General features: G+C 45.9%; 1 protein-coding gene across 2 annotated transcripts in view; it reads left to right on the top strand.

The window, feature by feature from the left end:
* The first annotated feature begins 2,476 nt into the window (after nt 1-2,476).
* Nucleotides 2,477-19,944, top strand: part of cd81b (CD81 molecule b) — a 33,409-nt gene continuing 15,941 nt past the window's right edge. Inside the window, exons 1-2 of one of the 2 annotated variants that reach the window (XM_039017941.1) lie at nt 2,477-2,704; nt 10,742-10,856. In XM_039017941.1, coding sequence (XP_038873869.1) covers nt 2,639-2,704; nt 10,742-10,856 — 181 coding nt within the window. In that variant the 5' untranslated portion in view covers nt 2,477-2,638. The remainder of the gene's footprint in view (nt 2,705-10,741; nt 10,857-19,944) is intronic. The other variant, XM_039017943.1, reaches the window with a different exon arrangement.

The following is a 19,944-nucleotide window of genomic DNA, read 5'->3' as shown; positions in this document are numbered from 1 at the left end:
ATTGACTCGAAGAAGAGACGCGGTTGTTCTGGAAACACCGTGGAAGAAGAAGAAGAGGAGGAGGAAGGAGGAAGGAGAATACGCGTGGAGAATGATATGGAGCATGCCCAGTCAGAACCATTGTTTGCTGAAGCTGTCTTCTGAGTTCATGCGTTCACTGATTGTTTGCCTCCATGCAGCCAGGCACCGCCACCCGTTCCCCCTCCCTTTCCCTTTCACTTCCTCCATGTCTTTGTACTGGACATATAGCCTCAGTATTTTGGACCGTATGCAGTTAGACAGCCTGACATAGTCAATCGGTTTATGAGGGTATGACCCTGAAACCATTTGGCTAAACGCAAAATCCATGCTATATTAAAAACTTACATTAATTCATCCATTTGAAAATTAATAGAGAGATAGAGTATCATCAGCATTATATTATCACTGGATGTATGGAAATGTGTGGCCCCTCTTTATACAAAGTGATTTCCTATGAACAAAGACACAGAAGGCCAGTGATAACCCAACAGCCTATACATTCAGTTCCCTCTCTCTCGTCATTATATGGTAGGAGTCATGAAGGTGTTGTTATAGGCACTGCCGACAGAGAGCAGTGTTGCCCATGTCGTTCCCTGCATGTGCCTCTGTCCTCTTTGTGTCTCTGCAATGATCCATTACGATGACATTACACTGGCTGCATCCCAAATGGAACCCTGTTCCCTATTTAGTGGAACCCTTTTCCATATTTAGTGGAACCCTATTCCCTATTTAATAGAACCCTATTTGCTATTTAGTGGAACCCTATCCATTATTGAATAGAACCCTATTCCCTATTTAGTGGAACCCTATTCGCTATTGAATAGAACCCTATTCCCTATTTAGTGGAACCCTATTCCCTATTTAATAGAACCCTATTCGCTATTGAATATAACCCTTTTCCCTATTTAGTGGAACCCTATTCGCTATTGAATAGAACCATGTTCCCTATTTAATGGAACCCAATTCCCTATTTAGTGGAACCCTATTCGCTATTTAGTGAAACCCTATTCCCTATTTAATAGAACCCTATTCGCTATTGAATAGAACCCTATTCCCTATTTAGTGGAACCCTATTCCCTATTTAATAGAACCCTATTCGCTATTGAATATAACCCTTTTCCCTATTTAGTGGAACCCTATCCACTATTGAATAGAACCCTATTCCCTATTTAGTGGAACCCTATTCGCTATTGAATAGAACCATGTTCCCTATTTAATGGAACCCAATTCCCTATTTAGTGGAACCCTATTCGCTGTTTAGTGGAACCCTATTCCCTATTTAATGGAACCCTATTCCCTATTTATTGGAACCCTATTCCCTATTTAGTGGAACCCTATTCGCTATTGAATAGAACCCTGTTCCCTATTTAATGGAACCCAATTCCCTATTTAGTGGAACCCTATTCCCTGTTTAGTGGAACCCTATTCACTATTTAATGGAACCCTATTCCCTATGTATTAGAACCCTGTTCCCTATTTAGTGGAACCCTATTCCCTATTTAGTGGAACCCTATTCCCTATTTAGTTGAACCCTATTCCCTATTTAGTGGAAACCTATTCCCTATTTAGTGGAACCCTATTCCCTATTTAGTGGAACCCTATTCCCTATTTATTGGAACCCTATTCCCTGTTTAGTGGAACCCTATTCCCTATTTAATGGAACCCTATTCCCTATTTATTGGAACCCTGTTCCCTATTTAGTGGAACCCTATTCCCTATTTAGTGGAACCCTATTCCTTATTTAATGGAACCCTATTCCCTATTTATTGGAACCCTGTTCCCTATTTAGTGGAACCCTATTCCCTATTTAGTGGAACCCTATTCCTTATTTAATGGAACCCTATTCCCTATTTATTGGAACCCTGTTCCCTATTTAGTGGAACCCTATTCCCTATTTAGTGGAACCCTATTCCTTATTTAATGGAACCCTATTCCCTATTTATTGGAACCCTGTTCCCTATTTAGAGCACTACTTTTGACCAGAGACCATAGCTTAGATATGTGGAAAAAGTCCCTACGCTCTTTTTTATCTCAATATTTAGACATGTTGAACGCAGCAGCGTAATAGTGGTTATCTTGATGTTTAGGTGGAAAATAAATGCGGTATGTTTGTGCTCTGAATACTTGTTTATAGTGGAAGAATAACAAAAACACTGAGCAAAAAAAACAGAATATTGCTCCTCCTAACTCCTGTAGTTTTATGAAGATTTATAGTTTTTTATTAACGTTTATTTATTGAGACCAGGGTCTCTAATTCCAAATGATGCCCTGAGTACAAACGTTTTATCACAAACAAGAAAAAAAAATAACAGTACAAATTAAACAAGAAGAAAAATATATAAATAACCACAAGCCAAGCCACGCTGTCTTTCATCTGTCCTCTTTACCACCCTCATCACTTGGTGGGCCGTTTCCAGTCTCGGTTTACACAGTCATTAGTTAAAGGAGGAGTTTCTACCCATTCTGGGTGTACATACCTCGAGATTTCTGGCACAGAATTCGAGTTCTTAGAACGAGAAGAAGCTAACGGTCCGTCATTCTTAGAATCTCGGGCACACTGGTATCACGCAGACTTAATTTATTTATTTAAGTTAACGGACCTGAACAGTCGATCATCATGACTGTCGTTGGCTGCAACAAGTGTATCAAATTCATGCTGTTTTTCTTTAATTTCGTTTTCTGGGTGAGTTGAGTCTTTTTAAAATCTATTTTATTACGATGCTACTTTAAAGTGATTATCATTTACATTTGTTCGGTCTGTAGTTTATTTATTGATAAAAAAAAGTGCATCTTGAATGTTTTAACTTATAATATAACTTTGAGTCATTCAGAATTGTTATGACACCTTTAAATCTATTTCGTCTCCGTAACCAGATAGTATCCCTGAGGTATTGAAATGAGCTCCTGTTCAACACTGTTATGATACAGGCCTATCTTATGATAATCTCATACACTGTTAATATTGTTTTCAATGGTCCAACTGATGACCGTGTGAAAACTGTAGTGGCTCAATAAAGTAAGCCAGTCCTAGACGAGGTACTATTAATGATTTATATATACACTAGGTGACTGGTAGGATCCACCGTGACTCCATCTTGGCTCTCCCCCACCATCGTGTTGAAGCCACCATGACTCCATCTTGACTCTCCCCCACCATTGTGTTGAAGCCACCGTGCCTCCATCTTGGCTCTCCCCCACCATTGTGTTGAAGCCACCGTGACTCCATCTTGGCTCTCCCTCACCATCGTGTTGAAGCCACCATGACTCCATCTTGGCTCTCCTCCACCATTGTGTTGAAGTCACCGTGCCTCCATCTTGGCTCTCCCTCACCATTGGGTTTTAGCCAACGTGACTCCATCTTGGCTCTCCTTCACCATTGTGTTGAAGCCACCATGACTCCATCTTGGCTCTCCTCCACCATTGTGTTGAAGTCACCATGCCTCCATCTTGGTTCTCCCTCACCATTGGGTTTTAGCAAACGTGACTCCATCTTGGCTCTCCCCCACCATTGTGTTGAAGCCACCATGACTCCATTTTGGCTCTCCCCCACCATTGTGTTGACGCCACCATGACTCCATCTTGGCTCTTCCCCACCATTGTGTTGACGCCACCATGACTCCATCTTGGCTCTTCCCCACCATTGTGTTGACGCCACCATGACTCCATCTTGGCTCTTCCCCACCATTGTGTTGAAGTCACCGTGACTCCATCTTGGCTCTCCCCCACCATTGTGTTGACACCACCATGACTCCATCTTGGCTCTCCCCCACCATTGTGTTTTAGCCAACGTGACTCCATCTTGGCTCTCCCCCACCATTGTATTGAAGCCACCGTGCCTCCATCTTGGCTCTCCCTCACCATTGTATTGAAGCCACCATGACTCCATCTTGGCTCTCCCCCACCATTGTATTGAAGCCACCGTGCCTCCATCTTGGCTCTCCTCCACCATTGTGTTGAAGCCACCATGACTCCATCTTGGCTCTCCCCCACCATTGTGTTGAAGCCACCGTGACTCCATCTTGGCTCTCCCTCACCATTGTGTTGAAGCCACCATGACTCCATCTTGGCTCTCCTCCACCATTGTGTTGAAGTCACCGTGCCTCCATCTTGGCTCTCCCTCACCATTGGGTTTTAGCCAACGTGACTCCATCTTGGCTCTCCTTCACCATTGTGTTGAAGCCACCATGACTCCATCTTGGCTCTCCTCCACCATTGTGTTGAAGTCACCATGCCTCCATCTTGGTTCTCCCTCACCATTGTGTTGACACCACCATGACTCCATCTTGGCTCTCCCCCACCATTGTGTTTTAGCCAACGTGACTCCATCTTGGCTCTCCCCCACCATTGTATTGAAGCCACCGTGCCTCCATCTTGGCTCTCCCTCACCATTGTATTGAAGCCACCATGACTCCATCTTGGCTCTCCCCCACCATTGTATTGAAGCCACCGTGCCTCCATCTTGGCTCTCCTCCACCATTGTGTTGAAGCCACCATGACTCCATCTTGGCTCTCCCCCACCATTGTGTTGAAGCCACCGTGACTCCATCTTGGCTCTCCCCCACCATTGTGTTGAAGCCACCATGACTCCATCTTGGCTCTCCTCCACCATTGTGTTGAAGTCACCGTGCCTCCATCTTGGCTCTCCCTCACCATTGGGTTTTAGCCAACGTGACTCCATCTTGGCTCTCCTTCACCATTGTGTTGAAGCCACCATGACTCCATCTTGGCTCTCCTCCACCATTGTGTTGAAGTCACCATGCCTCCATCTTGGTTCTCCCTCACCATTGGGTTTTAGCAAACGTGACTCCATCTTGGCTCTCCCCCACCATTGTGTTGAAGCCACCATGACTCCATTTTGGCTCTCCCCCACCATTGTGTTGACGCCACCATGACTCCATCTTGGCTCTTCCCCACCATTGTGTTGACGCCACCATGACTCCATCTTGGCTCTTCCCCACCATTGTGTTGACGCCACCATGACTCCATCTTTGCTCTTCCCCACCATTGTGTTGACACCACCATGACTCCATCTTGGCTCTCCCCCACCATTGTGTTTTAGCCAACGTGACTCCATCTTGGCTCTCCCCCACCATTGTATTGAAGCCACCGTGCCTCCATCTTGGCTCTCCCTCACCATTGTATTGAAGCCACCATGACTCCATCTTGGCTCTCCCCCACCATTGTATTGAAGCCACCGTGCCTCCATCTTGGCTCTCCCCCACCATTGTGTTGAAGCCACCGTGCCTCCATCTTGGCTCTCCCTCACCATTGTATTGAAGCCACCATGACTCCATCTTGGTTCTCCCTCACCATTGTGTTGAAGCCACCGTGACTCCATCTTGGCTCTTCCTCAACATTGTAAAAAATATTTAGGAAGCCATAGAAATGCATTTACTGATGTCTGCATTTGTTTTTGCCACATGTAGTACATTACAGACTCCTTAATGCATACTTTTAAATTATATTATGTGAGCTAAACATAGAAAAATAGAACAAATATATAAAAACATTTTCCTTGAAGTATATATTTTAGAGATGACTAATGTTACTGTCCCTACTACAAGAACAAAACATACTTAAATACATGGATGTTTGTCCTTGAAACATTTCATTGAAGCACTGTAGAATTCCATTCGTGTGTGTGTGTGTGTGTGTGTGTGTGTGTGTGTGTGTGTGTGTGTGTGTGTGTGTGTGTGTCTGTCTGTCTGTCTGTCTGTCTGTCTGTCTGTCTGTCTGTCTGTCTGTCTGTCTGTCTGTCTGTCTGTCTGTCTGTCTGTGTGTCTCTCTGTGTCTCTCTGTGTCTCTGTGTCTCTGTCTCTGTCTCTATCTCTGTCTCTGTGTGTGTGTGTGTGTGTGTGTGTGTGTGTGTGTGTGTGTGTGTGTGTGTGTGTGTGTGTGTGTGTGTGTGTGTGTGTGTGTGTGTGTGTGTGTGTGTGTGTGTGTGTGTGTGTGTGTGTGTGTGTGTGTGTGTGAGAGAGAGAGGGGCATCAATAGATGAAAAATAATAACTACACAGCCAAACTCCCTGGGCCATGGCAGGTTACCCAGGTTACCCCTGATCAACAGGGTCAGCAGGACCAACAGGTTACCCCTGATCAACAGGGTCAACAGGATCAACAGGGTCAGCATGATCAACAGGATCAACAGGGTCAACAGGATCAACAGGGTCAGCATGATCAACAGGATCAACAGGGTCAGCATGATCAACAGGATCAGCATGAATATCATGATCAACGGGGTCAACAGGGTCAGCATGATCAACAGGATCAACAGGGTCAACAGGATCAACAGGGTCAGCATGATCAACAGGATCAACAGGGTCAGCATGATCACAGGATCAACAGGATTATCATGATCAACAGGGTCAACAGGGTCAGCATGATCAACAGGATCAGCATGAATATCATGATCAACGGGGTCAACAGGGTCAGCATGATCAACAGGATCAGCATGATCAACAGGATCATCAGGGTCAACAGGATCAACAGGGTCATCATGATCAACAGGATCAACAGGGTCAGCATGAATATCATGATCAACGGGGTCAACAGGATCAGCATGATCAACAGGATCATCAGGATTATCATGATCAACAGGGTCAACAGGGTCAACAGGGTCATCATGATCAACAGGATCAGCATGATCAACAGGATCATCAGGATTATCATGATCAACAGGATCAACAGGGTCATCATGATCAACAGGGTCAGCATGATCAACAGGGTCAGCATGATCAACAGGGTCAGCATGATCAACAGGGTCAACGGGGTCAGCGTGATCAACAGGGTCAGCATGATCAACAGGATCAACAGGGTCAGCATGATCAACAGGATCAACAGGGTCATCATGATCAACAGGGTCAGCATGATCAACAGGATCAACAGGGTCAGCATGATCAACAGGATCATCAGGATTATCATGATCAACAGGGTCAACAGGATCAACAGGGTCATCATGATCAACAGGGTCATCATGATCAACAGGGTCAGCATGATCAACAGGATCAGCATGATTATCATGATCAACAGGATCAACAGGATTATCATGATCAACGGGGTCAACAGGATCAACGGGGTCAACAGGATTATCATGATCATTAGGATCAACAGGATTATCATGATCAACGGGGTCAACAGGGTCAACGGGGTCAACAGGATCAACATGATCAGCATGTTTACTCAAATCCCCGAGCAGACAAGGTGAAAAATCTGTTCGATGTGCCTTTGTGCAAGGAACTTGACCCCTAATTACTCAAAGGTCACCGTTGATAATGGCTGACCCTGGCTGTGACCCCACTCTCCGAGGCTGTCTCAGGGGGAGTTGGGATAATGGCTGACCCTGGCTGTGACCCCACTCTCCGAGGCTGTCTCAGGGGGAGTTGGGATAATGGCTGACCCTGGCTGTGACCCCACTCTCCGAGGCTGTCTCAGGGGGAGTTGGGATAATGGCTGACCCTGGCTGTGACCCCACTCTCCGAGGCTGTCTCAGGGGGAGTTGGGATAATGGCTGACCCTGGCTGTGACCCCACTCTCCGAGGCTGTCTCAGGGGGAGTTGGGATAATGGCTGACCCTGGCTGTGACCCCACTCTCCGAGGCTGTCTCAGGGGGAGTTGGGATAATGGCTGACCCTGGCTGTGACCCCACTCTCCGAGGCTGTCTCAGGGGGAGTTGGGATAATGGCTGACCCTGGCTGTGACCCCACTCTCCGAGGCTGTCTCAGGGGGAGTTGGGATAATGGCTGACCCTGGCTGTGACCCCACTCTCCGAGGCTGTCTCAGGGGGAGTTGGGATAATGGCTGACCCTGGCTGTGACCCCACTCTCCGAGGCTGTCTCAGGGGCAGTTGGGATAATGGCTGACCCTGGCTGTGACCCCACTCTCCGAGGCTGTCTCAGGGGAGTTGGGATAATGGCTGACCCTGGCTGTGACCCCACTCTCCGAGGCTGTCTCAGGGGGAGTTGGGATAATGGCTGACCCTGGCTGTGACCCCACTCTCCGAGGCTGTCTCAGGGGGAGTTGGGATAATGGCTGACCCTGGCTGTGACCCCACTCTCCGAGGCTGTCTCAGGGGGAGTTGGGATAATGGCTGACCCTGGCTGTGACCCCACTCTCCGAGGCTGTCTCAGGGGGAGTTGGGATAATGGCTGACCCTGGCTGTGACCCCACTCTCCGAGGCTGTCTCAGGGGGAGTTGGGATAATGGCTGACCCTGGCTGTGACCCCACTCTCCGAGGCTGTCTCAGGGGGAGTTGGGATAATGGCTGACCCTGGCTGTGACCCCACTCTCCGAGGCTGTCTCAGGGGGAGTTGGGATAATGGCTGACCCTGGCTGTGACCCCACTCTCCGAGGCTGTCTCAGGGGGAGTTGGGATAATGGCTGACCCTGGCTGTGACCCCACTCTCCGAGGCTGTCTCAGGGGGAGTTGGGATAATGGCTGACCCTGGCTGTGACCCCACTCTCCGAGGCTGTCTCAGGGGGAGTTGGGATAATGGCTGACCCTGGCTGTGACCCCACTCTCCGAGGCTGTCTCAGGGGGAGTTGGGATTTGCGGGGAAAAAAACACATTTCCAATTCACACGTGATAATAATAATGTGAAATAGGAGGCATATAAACACCCCACTACATTATCATATTACTTTAGCCTGTCCCAGGTGGGCGGCGTTTGCACTTTTGGGACTATTCTATTAGTTCCACTGCACCAGACAAGCTTAATCTAGCACAGTGTTAGTATTTGTAATGTTTTTTTGAAATACCATTTGAACCATGGATTGATTTGGGGGGGGCACCAGAAGGTGGAGGAGAGGGAGACTGTTTCTCTTGGACATTTCCTTTGTTCCTACACGCTTCCTGCAGTAGCTAGATTCTGTGGTGGTCTTGGTAGTGTTTAGGCTACATTCAAATGTAGATTTAATTGGTACCAGATGTCTTCTTTCCAAATATACCAAGTTGTTGCGTGTCAGAATCATGTAATTACACAGGAATAGCAGTTACTGTTGGGTTTGTCTATTGCCATTGCATATAAGAAACTGTATCGTTATGTGAAATCATCATAAAAGTCATGCAGCCTTATCCTGGACACTAGTTTCCTTTTTGATTTACGGTTTCCTCCTTTAGTGCTGTTGTTTTACTGATTAGCTGCATGTTGTGTCAGTAGAAACACTGACCGTTTTGATTTTCCTCTCCTTTGTCCCATTTTGAGGATTCAGTTTCCTGCTTCTTGGTTCTAGAACAATGAAGTCGAGGACAGTTTATGAGCAAAATGTGCTGAAAGGTTTTCACAACCGTTGACAGATTGGAGAGGTTGACAACGGTCGCAGAATGCTTTACAGTTATCCGGACTAGACCCCCCAAAAAAGAGCAAGCAAAAGAAGAGTGGCAAGGGAAAACATTGTTGTAACAATGTGCAAATAGCTGAAGGATGAAAAGGGGGGGGGGGGGAAACAGATAAATATAGGTTGTATTTACAATGGTGTTTGTTCTTAACTGGTTGCCCCTTTTCTCATGGCAACGGGCCACACCTCTTGCTGCTGTGATTGGACACTGCAGTATTTTGCCTAACATTTATGGGAGTTTATCTATGTTTGATTTGTTAAAAAGAAAATTGTGGGTCTGTGTGATCTGTGGGAAATATGTGTCTAAGACGGTCATACAGTTGCCTACAGTGACCTTTCTCAATAGCAAGGCTATGCTCACTGAGTCTGTACATACAGTTGCCTACAGTGACCTTTCTCAATAGCAAGGCTATGCTCACTGAGTCTGTACATACAGTTGCCTACAGTGACCTTTCTCAATAGCAAGGCTATGCTCACTGAGTCTGTACATACAGTTGCCTACAGTGACCTTTCTCAATAGCAAGGCTATGCTCACTGAGTCTGTACATACAGTTGCCTACAGTGACCTTTCTCAATAGCAAGGCTATGCTCACTGAGTCTGTACATAGTTAAGGATTTTCTTAATTTTGGAGTCAGTCACAGTGGTCAGGTATTCTGCCACTGTGTACTCTCTGTTTATGGCCAAATAGCATTCCAATTTGCTCTGTTATGTTTGGTTGATTCTTTGCTTTCTTATAATTTGGTTGGGTCTGTGTTTCTGTCCCGGGACTCTGTGGGGTCTGTTTGTGTTTGTGAACAGAGCCCCAGAACCAGATGACTGAGAAAACTCTTCTCTAGGTTCATCTCTCTGTAGGTGAGGACTTTGTGGTGGAATGTGTGGGCATCACTTCCTTTCGTACTTCTGCTCTGCATGTATTGTTTGGGGTTTTGCATTGTGCACAAAGTATATTTTTGCAGACTTCTGCATGCTGAGTCTCAATTGGATGTTTGTCCCATTTTGTGAATTCTTGGTTGGGGAGCGGACCCCAGACCTCACAACCATAAAGGGCAATGGGTTCGATAACTGATTTAAGTATTTTAGCCAGATCCTAATTGGGATGTCGAGTTTCATGTTCCTTTTTATGGCATAGAAGGCCCTTTTTCCCTTGTCTCTTAGATTGTTCACAGCTTTGTGGAAGTTACCTGTGGTGTTGATGTTTAGGCCGAGGTAGGTGTAATTCTCTGTGTGCTTTAGGGCGCCAGTGTCTAGATAGAATTTGTATTTGTTGTCTTGGCTACTGGACCTTTTTTGGAACACCACTATTTTTTGTCTTACTGAGATTTACTGTCATGGCCCAAGTCCAACAGAATCTGTACTGAAGATCTCTCTCTGTCTTTCTCCCTGACAGTTGGCTGGAGGTGTGATCTTGGGAGTGGCTCTATGGCTTCGTCATGACAACCAGACCAGCAGTCTCCTCATGCAGCAGTTTGAAGGCCAGCAGGCTCCAAACACCTTCTATATCAGTAAGTAACCATGATCCCTGTGGGAATTGAACCCGCAACCTCCGCCATGTGGGTTGGGATACAACTTACTCTAGCTTCCTCTCCTCCCCTCTCCTCCCCTCTCTTCCCCTCCCCTCTCTTCCCTTCCCCTCTCCTCCCCTCTCTTCCCCTCTCTTCCCCTCCCCTCTCCTCCTCTCTCTTCTCCTCTTTTCCCCTCTCTTCCCCTCTCTCCTCCCCTCTCTTCCCCTCTCTTCCTCTCTCCTCCTCTCTCTTCCCCTCTCTTCCCCTCTCCTCCCCTCTCTCCCCTCTCCTCCTCTCCTCCCCTCTCTTTCCACTTCTCCTCTCCTCCCCTCTCTCTCCACTCCTCCTCTCCTCCCCTCTCTTCCCCTCTCCTCCCCTTTCCTCCTCTCTTCCCCTCTCTTCCCCTGACCCTGTATAATAATACATACCATTTAGCAGATGTTTTTATACAAGGAGTCTTACAGACAGGAACACTGTAACTATAACCCTCCCCCATTTCCTCCTCTCCCCCTTCTGGGTATATTTCTTCCCCCGCCTGTCATTAATCTCACCCCCCTCACCTTCTCCTCACCCCCCTCCTTCTCCTCACCCCTCCGCTCCTCCTACACACCCCTCCTCTCCTCCTACATACCCCTCCTCTCCTTCTCCTCACCCCTCCTCTCCTTCTCCTCACCCCCCTCACCTTCTCCTCACCCTCCTTTCCTTCTCACCCCCTCACCTTCTCCTCACCCCTCCTCTCCTTCTCCTCACCCCCTCACCTTCTCCCCCCCACCTTCTCCTCACTCTCCTCACCTTCTCCTCACCCCTCCTCTCCTCCTACACGCAACAGGAAGTTGCTGTTATTAGAGGGCCCTTGCTAGGCAAGCTGAGCTCTCCCAACAGGAAGTTGCTGGTATTAGAGGGCTCATGCTATGCAAGCTGAGCTCTCCAAACAGGAAGTTGCTGTTATTAGAGCGCCCATACTAGGCAAGCTGAGCTCTCCCAACAGGAAGTTGCTGTTATTAGAGGACCCATGCTAGGCAAGCTGAGCTGTCCCAGAAAGACCTGTTTTCTGCTTATTATGTTTACACACACAGGGATCTGGTGAGTTAGTATGAGGAGTATCCAGAAATAGCTGAAGAGGCAAGCAGCCAAGAACCAGGAAAATGAACAGGACCTGCGTAGATCCGCCGGGCCCTAGAGTGGCCTCTCTCTCTCTCTCTGTCTCTGTCTCTCTCTCTCTCTCTCTCTCTCTCTCTCTGTGTCTCTCTCTCTCTGTGTGTCTCTCTCTCTCTCGCTCTCTCTCTCTCTCTTTCTCTCTCTCTCTCTCTGTCTCTCTCTCTCTCTCTCTCTCTCTCTCTCTCTCTGTGTCTCTCTGTCTCTCTCTCTCTCTCTCTCTCTCTCTCTCTCTCTCTCTCTCTCTCTCTCTCTCTCTCTCTCTCTCTCTGTGTCTCTCTCTCTCTCTCTCTCTCTGTGTCTCTCTGTCTCTGTGTCTCTCTCTCTCTCTCGCTCTCTCTCTCTCTCTCTCGCTCTCTCTCTCTGTCTCTGTCTCTCTCTCTCTCTCTCTCTCTCTCTCTCTCTCTCTCTCTCTCTCTCTCTCTCTCTCTCTCTCTCTCTCTCTCTCTCTCTCTCTCTCTCTCTCTCTCTGTCTCTGTGTCTCTCTCTCTCTCGCTCTCTCTCTCTCTCTCTCTCTCTCTCTCTCTCTCTCTGTCTCTGTCTCTGTCTCTCTCTGCGATGATGGGATGGTAACAATGACAGGCGTTTTTGTTGCTTCTGCTTGTGACACCTCTGACAGCAGACAAGTGGTTCTTAGACACACACAGGCAACATAATCCTGAGAGCTCGGTGTCTCTCCCAACTGACCTTCATAAAGGAACACATGGGATATATATTCTATTCGTGCATTTACATTTAGATGCCAAAGCACACACATATATATATATACATACCGCTGGTGTGTGTGGCCAAACAGCTCTATTTCCATGTCATCCAACAAATGTAAACGCCTGGAGCTGGATGAAAAAACAGCGTTGGCACTTGTGTCACGATTGTCTAAGGTGGAAACAGCGGACCAAAGCGCAGCGAGGTGCTCACAGGCAACTATACATGGACAACTACCCACAAATGCAGGTGGGGAAAAAGGCTACCTAAGTATGGTTCTCAATCAGAGACAACGATAGACAGCTGCCTCTGATTGAGAACCACACCCGGGCCAAAACACAAAGAAATAGAAAACATAGAAATAAAGAAACTAGAATGCCCACCCTAGTCACACCCTGGCCTAACCAAAATAGAGAATAAAAGCCTCTCTATGGCCAGGGCGTGACAACTTGGCGAAGGAGGCTGAAACTTGGCCATAGGTGGATCTTCCAGCAAAACAATAACTGCAAGCAGACATCAAAATCCGCAAATAAAATATTAATTGACCACAAAATTAACATTTTGCAATGGCCGGACTTGAACACCATTGAAAACCTGTGGTTTGAATTGAAAAGGGCCGGTCCGTAAGAACAGACGAAAGATATCAATGATCTGGAAAAGATTCTGTATGGAGGAATGGCCTAAGATCCTTCCCAATGTGTTCACCATGGCCTAAGATCCTTCCCAATGTGTTCACCATGGCCTAAGATCCTTCCCAATGTGTTCACCATGGCCTAAGATCCTTCCCAATGTGTTCACCATGGCCTAAGATCCTTCCCAATGTGTTCTCCAACTCATAAAACATTCTAGAAGGCTCAGTGGCATTATCCTTACCAGCTGAGGTATTGAAAACAGGGGTGTCAATAATTTTGACCCCTACCTTGTTGAGAAGAAATGTATATTACTTGTTAAACAAAATCTCTTTCTCTGAGCAATTGTATTAGTATAAAATAATATAATTTCCACATTTGTTTGTTTAAAATATAGCTCAGTATTTTAATTATTTATTTTATAGAGTAATTTTTGCTGATCTTTATCAAGGGTGTCAATAATTCCGTACCCCACTGTACATACAGTGAGTCATGGGTGTCAATAATTCCGGACCCCACTGTACATACAGTGAGTCTTGGGTGTCAATAATTCCGGACCCCACTGTACATACAGTGAGTCATGGGTGTCAATAATTCCGGACCCCACTGTACATACAGTGAGTCATGGGTGTCAATAATTTCGTACCCCACTGTACATACAGTGAGTCATGGGTGTCAATAATTTCGTACCCCACTGTACATACAGTGAGTCATGGGTGTCAATAATTCCGGACCCCACTGTACATACAGTGAGTCATGGGTGTCAATAATTTCGTACCCCACTGTACATACAGTGAGTCATGGGTGTCAATAATTCCGGACCCCACTGTACATACAGTGAGTCATGGGTGTCAATAATTTCGTACCCCACTGTACATACAGTAAGTCATGGGTGTCAATAATTTCGTACCCCACTGTACATACAGTGAGTCATGGGTGTCAATAATTCCGGACCCCACTGTACATACAGTGAGTCATGGGTGTCAATCATTTCGTACCCCACTGTACATACAGTAAGTCATGGGTGTCAATAATTTCGTACCCCACTGTACATACAGTGAGTCATGGGTGTCAATAATTCCGGACCCCGCTGTACATACAGTGAGTCATGGGTGTCAATAATTCCGGACCCCACTGTACATACAATGAGTCATGGGTGTCAATAATTCCGGACCCCACTGTACATACAATGAGTCATGGGTGTCAATAATTCCGGACCCCACTGTACATACAATGAGTCATGGGTGTCAATAATTCCGGACCCCACTGTACATACAGTGAGTCATGGGTGTCAATAATTCCGGACCCCACTGTACATACAGTGAGTCATGGGTGTCAATAATTCCGGACCCCACTGTACATACAGTGAGTCATGGGTGTCAATAATTCCGGACCCCACTGTACATACAGTGAGTCATGGGTGTCAATAATTCCGGACCCCACTGTACATACAGTGAGTCATGGGTGTCAATAATTCCGGACCCCACTGTACATACAGTGAGTCATGGGTGTCAATAATTCCGGACCCCACTGTACATACAGTGAGTCATGGGTGTCAATAATTCCGGACCCCACTGTACATACAGTGAGTCATGGGTGTCAATAATTCCGGACCCCACTGTACATACAATGAGTCATGGGTGTCAATAATTCCGGACCCCACTGTACATACAATGAGTCATGGGTGTCAATAATTCCGGACCCCACTGTACATACAGTGAGTCATGGGTGTCAATAATTCCGGACCCCACTGTACATACAATGAGTCATGGGTGTCAATAATTCCGGACCCCACTGTACATACAGTGAGTCATGGGTGTCAATAATTCCGGACCCCACTGTACATACAGTGAGTCATGGGTGTCAATAATTCCGGACCCCACTGTACATACAGTGAGTCATGGGTGTCAATAATTCCGGACACCACTGTACATACAGTGAGTCATGGGTGTCAATAATTCCGGACCCCACTGTACATACAGTAAGTCACTATAATGCTGGAAATCCAAACATTGGTCGGCTGGGTGTCTTTGGGTGTGTCCAACATCAGGACCTGCAAAGATACGGTATTCCTGCAGAGTTAAGGGTTACTGTATTATTCCTGCTGAATTAAGGGTTACTGTATTATTCCTGCTGAATTAAGGGTTACCGTATTATTCCTGCTGAATTAAGGGTTACTGTATTATTCCTGCTGAGTTAAGGGTTACCGTATTATTCCTGCTGAATTAAGGGTTACCGTATTATTCCTGCTGAATTAAGGGTTACCGTATTATTCCTGCTGAATTAAGAGTTACTGTATTATTCCTGCTGAGTTAAGGGTTACTGTATTATTTATGCAGAGTTAAGGGTTACTATATTATTCCTGCTGAGTTGAGGGTTACTGTATTATTCCTGCTGAGTTAAGGGTTACTGTATTATTCCTGCTGAGTTAAGGGTTACTGTATTATTCCTGCTGAGTTGAGGGTTACAGTATTATTCCTGCTGAATTAAGGGTTACCGTATTATTCCTGCTGAGTTGAGGGTTACTGTATTATTCCTGCTGAGTTAAGGGTTACTGTATTATTCCTGCTGAGTTAAGGGTTACTGTATTATTCCTGCTGAGTTAAGGGTTACTGTATTATTCCTGCTGAGTTGAGGGTTACTGTATTATTCCTGCTGAGTTGAGGGTTACTGTATTATTCCTGCTGAGTTGAGGGTTACTGTATTATTCCTGCTGAGTTGAGGGTTACTGTATTATTCCTGCTGAGTTAAGGGTTACTGTATTATGCCTACTGAGTTGAGGGTTACTGTATTATTCCTGCTGAGTTAAGGGTTACTGTATTATTCCTGCTGAGTTAAGGGTTACTGTATTATTCCTGCTGAGTTGAGGGTTACTGTATTATTCCTGCTGAGTTGAGGGTTACTGTATTATTCCTGCTGAGTTGAGGGTTACTGTATTATTCCTGCTGAGTTGAGGGTTACTGTATTATTCCTGCTGAGTTAAGGGTTACTGTATTATGCCTACTGAGTTGAGGGTTACTGTATTATTCCTGCAGAGTTAAGGGTTACTGTTACTAATGCAAATTAATTACTTAAAAATCATACAATGTGATTTTCTGGATTTTTGTTTTAGATTCCGTCTCTCACAGTTGAACTGTACCTATGATAAAAAATTACAGACCTCTACATGCTTTGTAAGTAGGAAAACCTGCAAAATCGGCAGTGTTTCAAATACTTGTTCTCCCCACTGTATATATGGTCTGAACTTTTCCAAGGGTTCACAGGTCTGCGTATAGGCATTTAGGCTATTCTGTTTGTTGTGGTAGCAAAATATAGCGCCCATTCAATCAAATTTGGTCTTCTCCACTCCCATAGTTACCTCAGTTAAGTATACAGAGAGGGTAAAACTCCTGTTGGACACCATGTTTTTATAGCAGGGAACAGCCCAAACAGCCCGGCCCAAGCAAACCAGGCAAAGTGATGATTGGAGGGGTACAGCGATGCAGTACACCCACCCAGATGAACATCAAAGGGAGGTTTTTCTTCTCTCCTGCCCCTCAAACACACACCCTTGAATAATTCAAATAGCCTTGTACATCTTGTTGCTTGTTATAAATTAGAGTTGAAAGTGGATCTTTTTTTATCTTGCCTGGCACACCAAACTGGTGTTTATGTAGGACTGGATATAACTAAATATACACCCACGTCTGGACTCCCCTCCTACCAGACCAGTTGAACTAGTTAGTGGTACAGACTGGGTAGTTGTCAGTCGTCACTAGTGCAGTAGGAGGTACAGGCAGACAATCTGTGTTGTCTTGAGTACGTCCTCTGTAAGTGTAGCTCTGCAGTTGATTATCTCTGTTGTTGATTATCTCTGTTGTTGATTCTGTGACAGACTAGTGTGGGTGGAGAGGGGTTGAAAGAAGTGCCGCTGTCGGATTAAAGTCGTGTACTTTATCTACTAGTTGAAACATGTTGAATAGATTGATTGGCAGAGTCGTTTGAATGTGGGGGTTTTAGGGTTATCACTAAGTAACAAGACTGTGAAGAGGGAAGTTCGGTGATATACGTTGGTGGGGAAAGAAAGGAAGATAGAAGTGGTCGAACAAAAAGTTCACAATTAAACGCAATTTTAAGTCTTGTCTTCTGGTTCACAAACATGTTGCTACTGGTATAGAAATAACTTTTATAGTCATCTGTATTGATCGTGTGTGTGTGTGTGTGTGTGTGTGTGTGTGTGTGCGTGTGTGTGTGTGTGTGTGTGTGTGTGTGTGTGTGTGTGTGTGTGTGTGTGTGTGTGTGTGTGTGTGTGTGTGTGTGTGTGTGTGTGTGTGTGTGTGTGTGTGTGTGTGTGTGTGTGTGTGTGTGTGTGAGGGAGTGAGAGAGAGAGAGAGAGAGAGAGAACTGGCTGCCAAATGGGCTTCAGAGAGGAGAAGCAGAAAAATGCAGAGCTCTCTTTGATTATATAACTGACTTGGTGAACATGTTATCTTTTTTACTTCACTGTACATTTGTTGATTTAAGTCTGTAGATGCAAAGTCAAGAATCAAGACTTTTCACAAACAATTGTAGTGAAGTAATGTAATTAAAAAGATATGTTGTATAAAAATGGGGAGAGAGCGAGAGAGAAAGAAAGAAACAGAGAGACAGAAAGAGAGATAGAGAGAGAATTAGTCAAAACAGGAACATTTTACATCTGGCTAAAAATTAATAAAGAAATGATCTCAACAGAGAAAAATGTCCTCCTGTGTGCTACCTATATCCCCCCAATAGAATCCCTACACTTTAATGATGACAGCTTCTCCATCCTAGAGGGGGAGATCAATCATTTCCAGGCCCAGGGACATGTACTAGTCTGTGGAAACCTAATTGCCAGAACTGGACAAGAACCTGACACTCTCAGCAGACAGGGGAACACCTGGAGGTGACAGTATTCCCTCCCAATTATGCCCCTTAGACACAACTATGACAAAACAACCAACAAAAATGGGTCACAACTCCTGCAGCTCAATCATGAGTTAGTTACCCTGCTACACTCTGACTGGTGTGAGTTAGTTACCCTGCTACACTCTGACTGGTGTGAGTTAGTTACCCTGCTACACTCTGACTGGTGTGAGTTAGTTACCCTGCTACACTCTGACTGGTGTGAGTTAGTTACCCTACTACACTCTGACTGGTGTGAGTTAGTTACCCTGCTACACTCTGATTGGTGTGAGTTAGTTACCCTGCTACACACTGACTGGTGTGAGTTAGTTACCCTGCTACACTCTGACTGGTGTGAGTTAGTTACCCTGCTACACTCTGACTGATGTGAGTTAGTTACCCTGCTACACTCTGACTGGTGTGAGTTAGTTACCCTGCTACACTCTGACTGATGTGAGTTAGTTACCCTGCTACACTCTGACTGATGTGAGTTAGTTACCCTGCTACACACTCTGACTGGTGTGAGTTAGTTACCCTGCTATACACTCTGACTGGTGTGAGTTAGTTACCCTGCTATACACTCTGAGTGGTGTGAGTTAGTTACCCTGCTACACACTCTGACTGATGTGTGTTAGTTACCCTGCTACACTCTGACTGGTGTGAGTTAGTTACCCTGCTATACTCTGACTGGTGTGAGTTAGTTACCCTGCTACACACTCTGACTGGTGTGAGTTAGTTACCCTGCTACACTCTGACTGGTGTGAGTTAGTTACCCTGCTACACTCTGACTGGTGTGAGTTAGTTACCCTGCTACACACTCTGACTGGTGTGAGTTAGTTACCCTGCTACACTCTGACTGATGTGAGTTAGTTACCCTGCTACACTCTGACTGGTGTGAGTTAGTTACCCTGCTATATACTCTGACTGGTGTGAGTTAGTTACCCTGCTACACTCTGACTGGTGTGAGTTAGTTACCCTGCTACACTCTGACTGGTGTGAGTTAGTTACCCTGCTACACACTCTGACTGGTGTGAGTTAGTTACCCTGCTACACTCTGACTGGTGTGAGTTAGTTACCCTGCTACACTCTGACTGATGTGAGTTAGTTACCCAGCTACACTCTGACTGGTGTGAGTTAGTTACCCTGCTACACTCTGACTGGTGTGAGTTAGTTACCCTGCTACACTCTGACTGGTGTGAGTTAGTTACCCTGCTACACTCTGACTGGTGTGAGTTAGTTACCCTGCTACACACTGACTGGTGTGAGTTAGTTACCCTGCTACACACTGACTGGTGTGAGTTAGTTACCCTGCTACACTCTGACTGGTGTGTGTTAGTTACCCTGCTATACACTGACTGGTGTGAGTTAGTTACCCTGCTACACTCTGACTGGTGTGAGTTAGTTACCCTGCTACACTCTGACTGGTGTGAGTTAGTTACCCTGCTATACACTGACTGATGTGAGTTAGTTACCCTGCTATACACTGACTGATGTGAGTTAGTTACCCTGCTACACTCTGACTGGTGTGAGTTAGTTACCCTGCTACACTCTGACTGGTGTGAGTTAGTTTCCCTGCTACACTCTGACTGGTGTGAGTTAGTTACCCTGCTACACTCTGACTGGTGTGAGTTAGTTACCCTGCTACACTCTGACTGATGTGAGTTAGTTACCCTGCTACACTCTGACTGATGTGAGTT

Source organism: Salvelinus namaycush, chromosome 21 (genome assembly GCF_016432855.1).
Source record: "Salvelinus namaycush isolate Seneca chromosome 21, SaNama_1.0, whole genome shotgun sequence".
Lineage (NCBI taxonomy): Eukaryota > Metazoa > Chordata > Actinopteri > Salmoniformes > Salmonidae > Salvelinus > Salvelinus namaycush.
This window is presented reverse-complemented; position numbering and strand designations above follow the sequence as displayed.